This window comes from Quercus lobata, chromosome 2 (genome assembly GCF_001633185.2).
Source record: "Quercus lobata isolate SW786 chromosome 2, ValleyOak3.0 Primary Assembly, whole genome shotgun sequence".
Lineage (NCBI taxonomy): Eukaryota > Viridiplantae > Streptophyta > Magnoliopsida > Fagales > Fagaceae > Quercus > Quercus lobata.
This window is the reverse complement of record NC_044905.1, coordinates 21,511,395-21,520,673: the sequence shown is the minus strand read 5'-3', so window position 1 is coordinate 21,520,673 and position 9,279 is coordinate 21,511,395. Positions and strand designations below refer to the sequence as shown.

The following is a 9,279-nucleotide window of genomic DNA, read 5'->3' as shown; positions in this document are numbered from 1 at the left end:
TTATTATTTTGCATTTGAAAATATAGAGCCTGTTTGGTTTAGCTATTTCCGTAACTCAATTCTCAGTTTCTATAACTCATAACTCAAAAATGGTGGGATCCATAGCAAAAAGGTTGTTTGGCCAAATGATAACTCTGTTTCCATAACTCTGTTTCCATCACTCAATTCTCTGATTTTTGAGTTATGAGTTATGGAAATTGAAAACAACCAAAGTCTGTTTTTAGTTTCCATAACTCATAACTCAATGATATTTCCGTAAATAAACACACATGAGGGACCCACAGCCGCAACTTTTGACCACTTTTTGACTTTTTTTTTTTCACTTATTCGGTCTTCAGTTCTGGTTTTTTTTTTTTTTTTTTTTTTTTTTTTTTTTTCACTTGTTCGTCTTCAGTTTTTTTTTTTTTTTTTTTTTTTTTTTTTTTTTTTTTTTTTTTAGCTTCGGTGAGTTTGGGTACTGAAAAAAAAAAAAAAAAAAAAAAACTGCATCGGCTGATAGGTATGGGCCCACAAATAGTGTGAAAAATATTGAGTAATGGAAATTGGGTGATGATGTCAAACGAGTGTGAAAAATTGAGTGATGAGTGATGAGTGATAAGTTATGAGTTATGAGTGATGAGTGATGAGTGATGAAAATTAAGTAATGGAAATTGAGTGATGAAAAATGGTTGGCCAAACAGGCTCATACTAGTCCACACGAACCTGATTGGGTCGCCCAGCCGGATTGACCCGATCTGTATTTATACAATACGTTTAGGATCACCGTTTCGGACCTGAACCCAATTGGATCCGACCCGTTTGCCTGCCAGGACTGACTCATAGGAGCACTAAACGCACAGCATTAGGAAGCCGTTGACTTGGACGGATGTTCCGAGCCAGAGCTTTGAAATAAGGTGGAAATTTCGCAGGCGAAGAAGAACACCTCCATTTCGCGAAGAACATTGAGAATTTGAGAGAGAGAGAGAGAGATGTCTTTGAAGGCTTCGAGCTCGTCGAATCCGATGTTGCCGATATCCGATCCTCCCGGAGACGAAGACAGAGACAAACCTCTCAGAGGCGAAGAGAAGCTTTTCAAAGGTTCTGCCATGACCAAACGAGGAGCCTATGCGGCAATCTCGTACATGTCTTGCGCAGGTAAAAATTATCAGTACGATCTTGATAATTATTATTACATTTGTATGTCTTTTTCAATTGTCAATTTATAGTATTACGGTTCTTCAAAATGTGATTTTAGATTTGCTTGTTTACGAAATTTCTATGTTGGCTTATAACTGTATTTAATTTTGTCTCTAATTTGGCTGCCCTTTTGTCCATCTGAATCTGCGTTAAGATAGAGTTGGATGTGCGAAATTCTGTGAGAAATTGCACTTCCACATGTCATGTTGAGTATCCATGATTGGGCACTTGGGTTTAGTTTATGCTATATTTTCATATGCTTGAATTCACCTGGCCTTGTCAAGTACCATTAGGCATACAACATCAACAACAACAACAACAACAACGTCACAACGTGTATTTGTAGTGGATCCATTCATATTAGAGTGACTAAATTTTATGCTGGCCGTCAACTTATGGCAACCCACCTCCTTTTCCCGTGCTTGGGATCGGTTGTGAATAAAATATATGACAATAAGCACAAACATAGGTGGAATTCTTTGGAATATGGGAGAAAATAAAATTTTCTAAAATAGCGTTCGAGGTTCTCATTTCCATTTGGTACTCACATTGTGGGTATTACTTGGTTGTTCTCTAACTGCCATTAATCTATGAGTAGTACTGGCAGCCCATATCTTCTCATTTGATCAACATCCGTGGGTCAATGGCGTAATCAACATCACATTAGTTATTGTGTTCATGATGCTGATTTTTCACACTCAAATCACGAATAATGATCCTTTTCATTATTCCCTTTCTTGTGTTGGAAGCTATGTGTGCTTGTGTTGCTCAATTGATATACTGCCATTGAGAGATAAGCTGATGCAAGCTAAGTAGGGTGGTTGTTTAGGCTTGTTTGATGAATAAGAATGTGAGTTTCTTAGAGGAACTTATAGGTGGATAGCACCTCTGCAAAGAACACTCAGTTCTCTAAAATGGCACTCAAGGCTAAGTATTTTCATTAACAAACAAAACTGGTTACAAAGTATCTACAGCGTGGTACTTATACCGGCTGTTTGGTATTGGCAGCCTTCTAGATGGTTGACAAGTTTCTAAATCCTATTGGCCAATGTTTAAGCAATCATCTAACTAACTAACTAACTAACTAACTAATTAGTTACAAGAGGTTTAGGATGTAGCTACTTGAAATTCCCTGCGTCATAAGCCCGGCTTATTTGTTCTCAGCTGAGATTTTGCTGCATATTTCCTTGAATACATTTCCCCACAAGCATCACTCACTCCTTGTGTTCCGTTGTTGTGCACATGGAAACTCCTTTGAAAGTGTTGTTTTGAGTTTTTTAAAAAAGTTTCCCACCTCAACTCGCTGCACTTGGTGCTTCAAAACCTTTCTTAAAAGTTTCTGAAGTATTTAGCACCAGAAATTAACATAGAATGCTTCCTGAGAGTATGTCTCATGGAAAATTTATCAATATTCATAATAATAGTTGTCTAGAATTTTGTTTCCACTGGCTACATTTGTAACTAGCTTTGTCCTACCAATTTAGCCTCAAAATCTGGATTGCACATGATCCATGAGTCTATACGTTATGCTTAGTCGGTCATCCTTGACACCACGTAATATCATAATCTTTAATACTATATTTATCCAAATAATAAAACGATTGACAACTTACTAAGGAAATGTCAATTAATTATAGTGCACCTGTATTGAGAATTTACAGAGAGAATTCTTACGAAGTGGTTTAGGTCAGAAGCCCAAGTTCCACTTGGTGAACTAGATTCAGATGTGTGCACCTATTGAGGATGGGGGTCTAGGTGTCCAAAATTTGAGAAGATTTAATTAAGCTCTATTAGGGAAGTGACTGGGGAGATATGGTACTGAGATAGAGCTACTTTGGAGGAGGCTGATAGGGTCAAGTATGGGAGTTCATGAGGAGGTTGTTGTACTAAAGTGGTGCTGGGTCCCTTCAGTGTTAGTGTTTGGAATTCTATAAGACAGGAGTGGGTGACTTTTTCTTGGTATCTTCAGTATGAGGTGGGAGATAGAACTAGAGTGAAGTTTTGGCATGATTTGTGGTGTGATGATTGTTCGCTAAAGGCCTAGGCCTAACTGGAATTATTCGGAATCAGTTGTTATAGGGACTCCTCTTTTGTGAATATTACGTAATTCTATAATGGTGTTCTTCACTAGGATCTACATTTCTCACGTTCAGTGTAGAATGGAGAGTCGGAGCCTTCATCGATTTTTTGTGGATCTCTTTATTCTACTTCTTTGAGGGGGAGCGAGGAAGACAAACTTTGATGGAAGCTAGCAAGGGTAAACTTATCACCAAAAAAGAAAAATAAGAAGAAGAAGAAGAAGAAGGAAGAAGCTAGTGAAGGGTTGGGGCTTTGAAGTTAAAGGGTACTACTACCAGTATGTATTTTCCTTGGAAAATTATTTGGAGATCAGAGGTATTACCTAGAGTCACTCTTTTTTCGTGGACTGCTGCTTTAGGGAGGATTTTGATTATTGATAATTTACAGAAGAGACCAATTATTGTGTTAGATTGATATTATGTGTAATGTAGTGGGGGGACTGTGGACCATTCACTTCTTCACTGCCTTATAGCTGTTGAGTTGTGAAATATGGTATTTAAATTGTTTGGTGTCCAATGGGTTATGCCGCAGTGAGTTCTGGATATGCTAGCTTTTTGATAGGGTCAGTTTGACCATCATCAGAACATCACCATTTGAAATGTAGTGCCACATTGTTTAATGTAGTATATTTGGCAGGAACAAAATTTTACAAGTTTTGAGGGCTGTGAGCAGACTACTCAAAATTTTAAGTTGTTTTTCTTTAAATATTTGTTTTTTTGTATTCTAGCTTTGGGCTCATTTTCTTTTACTTCTGTTTTAGATCTGATTGATCATTGTGACTTAAGAGCTTGATTGTGTTGTACCCACAGTATACCCTGTGTACTTGGGTTACTTTTTTTCATTATTAAAGTTAAGTTACTTATCTCAAGGGTAGCATCAAAGGAGCATAGATTGGATGCATTCATTCACTCAAATAAAGATTTGAGTAGAATAAGCTTAAGTTCATGCGCTGATGCTTGATTCTTGTTCATTTACTGTTTAGATTTGTATACTGCATACACATCCTGAGTTTGTGGTCTATTTTTTGATTTCAATAAAAGTGTTACTCTTATAAAAATAAAAATTAAAGTGCACTCATATATGTTGGTTTCCCACTCATGTAAGAAGAGTCTTGAGTCCCTTTCAATTATATTTGATGAGAGAGAGAGAGAGAGAGAGAGAGAGCTTTTAGTTTGGAGTAAGAAGAGCCTGGAGTCCCTGTTCAGTTATACTTGGTGAAGGAAATTTGGATGTATCGAAAAGCCATTAGGTGTAATCCTCTAGTAATAGATTTTGCTTATTTTAATAATATGATATCATGAATATATCCAGCATTGAAAATTTTCTGAGACCCGTCTAATTTTACACTTGACTTTTAATTTTCTTCCCATGTGCTCTGCAGTGCTCTTGATATTGTTCAACAAAGCTGCTCTTTCATCCTATAGCTTCCCGTCTGCAAATGTCATCACACTCTTTCAGGTATATTCGTTTTCTTGCAATCATTAGTCTTTCTTTATTTATTGCATGGGTATGAGTAATGAAAAGGAACATTGTTTCTGAAGTTTCCTAAGTCTTACAAGCCTTTTTTTCTTTTGGAATAAATTTTTAATTTTATTTCTTTATGGACTTCATACTTAATAAACTCTGTCATGTACTCTGAGTGTTTAGGCTGCTAGTTTGTTTAGACATCCCACTAGTTTGCTTATCTTGACTCATTGAGCCACTATTCGAAATCTTGCCTTTTAGAATGATGCAGTCAAAATTTTTCATGGTTCGTCATCTTCTCTGCCAACTATGATTCCCTCCGTTCCCACCAAAATTTTATGCAAAACTTTTATGCTCACCTGACTAATTAATGCGCTGATTTGCACTGCCAATGCTGCAAGTCTGGGCTATAATAAAAACTTTGAAGCTCGAGTATTGATACGTTTTTACTCCATTTGTTCTGTTTCTGGTTGTTATCAGTATGCTTTCTTTCCTCTCCCCCCACCCCCCCAAAAAAATGTTATCTGCTTTATGCTTCTGTGCTTTCAAATTTACTGGCTTGGCCTTTCAGTTGAATGCCAATGGAAGAATTTTTTATTCATGATATGTTCATGTTGTTTTCACTGCAGATGATATGTTCATGTTGTTTTCTCTATGTAATGAGACACTTGAAGATGATTTCTTTTACGGTAGGTGAATCTTTGACTGTATCTGATAATGTCACAACACTTGTACCTTTGAAGACATTGAGGCACACTCTTCCTCTTGCAGGAGCCTATTTGCTTTACATGGTAAGTATTTTGCAATGTTGAAGACATTCCTCTTGGGTACATTAGAAGTACAGCATTTGTCAATTGTTATTAATGTCTATTATTCCTCAATTTCTACTTGAAAGCTAGCCACTATGGAGTCTGTACGTGGAGTAAATGTTCCCATGTACACCACCCTCAGGCGGACTACTGTGGTATTTACAATGGTTGTGGAGTATATTCTAGCTGGGCAGAAGTACACATCTTCTATTGTTGGAAGGTAAATAGCTGTTTTGTACAGCTGTTTTCAATTATTGTTGGTAATTAAAAGATGAGTTGTAGCTGCTGTTTTGAGTACAAATCATGCGTTAATGTCTTTGTGAAGGCTTCGTCACAATTATTTAACTGCATAACCCACTTTACTTGATTATCAAGGGTAGCCTAGCATAATCTGTAAATATTCTGTTGGAATTATATGCTATTAAAATATTTAATTAAAGATCAGGTAAAATGCTAAATTTGAAGATGACTAAAGAAAGACATGATCAGGAGATGAGATGACCGGTTCCACATTCAATTTATTAACATCCTCTTGTTAAATGATGGTTCAAAGTTAGTGGGGCATAAAATAAATAAAAAATATATAAAACCATTTTTTTTTAATATGGTTTAAAATTATATATATATATATATATATATATATAAAACCAATAGAATTGTGAAATGTTAGATAAAAAAGAAAGTATTTGGGCAAGCAAATATTACTCTGTCATTATCACCCACTGAAGTGTTAAGCACTCCAGTGTGTGATAATGATAGAATGTGGAGTTTAAGATTTTATAGGGAATTTAATGATTGGGAGTTAGCGGCTTCATATTCTTTTCTTCATTTCATCCAAATCTGAATTCCTAGGGGTGAAGGGTGTGACAAGCTTTGTTGGGGGTCTTAATGGAAGTGAGAAGTTTGACATTCGGTCTTTTTATCATAAGATTCGAAATGCAACTCCTTCCACTTTCCCTTGGAAGGGCATATGGAAAGTCAAGGTTCCTAAAAGGGTGGCATTTTTTATGTGGACAGTAGCTCATGGTCAGATTCTAACTTTGGATAACCTTATGTTTCGTGGTCGTCCTTTGGCGAATCATTGTTGTATGTGCTGTTGTAATATGGAATCTGTAGATCACCTATTACTTTTTTGTCCGATAACTCATTCTTTGTGGACGTATATGCTTCAGTTGTTTTGGATCGATTGGGTCATGCTAGGTTCAGTAGGGGACTTATTATTTTGTTGGCATCATTGGCTTGGGAAGCATAACTCCGAGATTTGGAATTTGGTCCCCAGCTGTTTAATGTGAACTATTTGGACTAAATGGAATCGGCGTTCTTTTGAGGATGAGGGGAAAACTGTGGTTCAATTATTAGACTTATGCCAATGGACCCTCTTTGATTGGTCTCGGTGATGGGGTCTCTTGGATTGTTTTACCCTTATGGATTTCCTTTCGTCTATTAGAATAGCTTAGTGGCTGTTTGTGGCTGCTTGTGTCTTTTTGTTCACTATCGTGAACTCGTATTTTCTTGCTATTCCTTCTTTTTAATAATATTTTCTTCTTACTTATCAAAAAAAAAAAAAAAAAAACATTTATCAGAGAGTGAGAAAGATGTTAGCTGCATTCCCATATCATGAGTGGTACCTGCACAGTTCATGATGCCAGAATTGGATCAGTCTTGTGCAGAGTGCAGACAAATTCTGTATGACCCCCCCCCCCCCCAACCTCTCTTCCACTTTCCCTTTTCTATCTGCTATTATTTGTATTCCAACTTTCCTCTGGCTAGACAGGTGTCAAATTTTGTGACCATGGCAGCATGGTGTTATATAAAATATTTGGTCACTTTGTGTTAGTAGACATTTACTAGAATTCCCAAGTTCCTAATTCCCTCATATAACTGAAAATTTAAGGGTGTTATCAGTGTTGCATTGATCGTTCTTGGTGCTTTTATTGCGGGAGCTCGGGACTTATCATTTGATGCCTATGGCTATGCTATTGTTTTCTTGTCCAACATCACTACAGCAATATATCTGGCAACCATAGCCCGTATTGGTAGTACTATAACCTTTCTCTCTCTCTCTCTTGGAAATCTTCAAATGGCATTTCTCTTCACAAGTGTAGCATCTTTCTTGAGTATTCACTATTATTTTCATTTTTTGCAGGGAAATCCAGTGGCCTGAATAGCTTTGGCCTTATGTGGTGCAATGGTAAGCTAATAGTTCCTAACCTGAATTTGCCATTTGTTTCAATTCTATCAGTGACACAAAATTATATTGCTTTTCAATAACAGGAATCTTGTGTGGACCGATTCTGCTGTTATGGACATTTATTCGGGGTGACTTAGAGATGACAATTAATTTCCCATATATGTTTTCTCCTGGGTTTTTGGTAATTTTTTCTCATCAGCAGAAGGTCTTCAATGTTATATATATAAACTTCATGCTAGGAAAACTATCTTAAGTCTCAATGTTTAATGTCGTAAGTGTTTTAAGATTTTACTGTGGTTATTGTACATTCAATGTTTACACCAACATTAATCACTATGATACTTATTTGTGCTGTTTCCTTTTTGGTAGATTTTGACAATTTTGATGCATTATGTATTCTTTTTCTTTGGGCAGGCTGTGTTGTTTTGTTCATGTGTACTGGCGTTCTTCTTGAACTACAGTATATTTTTGAACACGACTCTCAATTCAGCACTGACCCAGACAATTTGTGGTAATCTGAAGGTTTGTTTACCAGCTTCCTTCTGCATCTTGCAATTAAACTGTTTTGCAGCTTAATGTATTAAGTGCTGTATGGTACTGTAACCTTCAGTGGTGCATTAGTAATTTTTAAACTGTTTGTACTGCCCAAGGCTGTCTTGGGAGGTTCCAACATATCAAATGTGTCAAAAGATTGTGAAGTATCTGATGATCTGACTCATACACGGCAATTTCACTTTGTACAGCTTTTATTGTTATGCTGTTAATATATATTACTTGACATACTTGTGGACATAATTTCTATTTATGTACAGCTTGTATTGTTTGCTTTTCTGAAATTTGCTGGTTTTTGGGTTCTCATAGGATCTTTTTACCATTGGGTTTGGCTGGATTCTTTTTGGTGGGCTTCCATTTGATATTGTGAGTGCCAATTATTCTCCTAATTAAAATGCCTTCATTCATATGCACATTATGATAAATATTTCATTGTTTCCCATAATTGCTTTTCTGATAGAATCTGATGTTCTGATGCGTTCTGTTTGCAGTTCAATGTTATTGGGCAACTTCTCGGTTTTATTGGCTCTGGTTTGTATGCCTACTATAAGCTCATTGGGAAGTAAATTCTTAACTGTTTCATGGCTATTTTTCTTCATTGGAGAAAATGAGTTGCTTTATTGTGTTCCTCCAATTCTGGTTTAATGATCAAGGGGTTCTTGGAAAGTGAGATATACTGGTATCAAGTCATATTTTGCTGATGGGTGGGTGTTGGAAAAGAAAAGCAATTTAGCGTATAGTGGCAACCCCTTTTGCTAATTTGATGTGTCTGAGTTTACACATTGTATATGATGATTCTCAATTAATCCTGCTTCCTGGGTCTTTTATTTTGATCCCCGTAACATCAAATTGGCAGAAAATTTTGAAGATTTAGGTGGTTAATATATGAGTCTGACTACAAATTGTACTAAATTCAATTAATTAGATGATACTTCCAGTATAATCAAATTTAATATTGTGTACCATCCAAGCTGGATTCATTTAATAATGTTCTTAACTTCTTATAAC

The 9,279-nt window shown here is 36.2% G+C and overlaps 1 protein-coding gene across 1 annotated transcript; it reads left to right on the top strand.

The window, feature by feature from the left end:
* Positions 1-689: 689 nt before the first annotated feature.
* On the top strand, positions 690-9,236 carry LOC115974936 (UDP-N-acetylglucosamine transporter UGNT1). The gene is made up of 10 exons (XM_031095516.1): positions 690-1,134; positions 4,637-4,713; positions 5,349-5,510; positions 5,615-5,748; positions 7,434-7,564; positions 7,675-7,719; positions 7,803-7,900; positions 8,134-8,241; positions 8,581-8,637; positions 8,763-9,236. Exons 1-10 carry the CDS (start codon positions 969-971, stop codon positions 8,835-8,837), a joined length of 1,053 nt encoding a protein of 350 aa, XP_030951376.1. The 5' UTR covers positions 690-968; the 3' UTR covers positions 8,838-9,236.
* Positions 9,237-9,279: the final 43 nt, after the last annotated feature.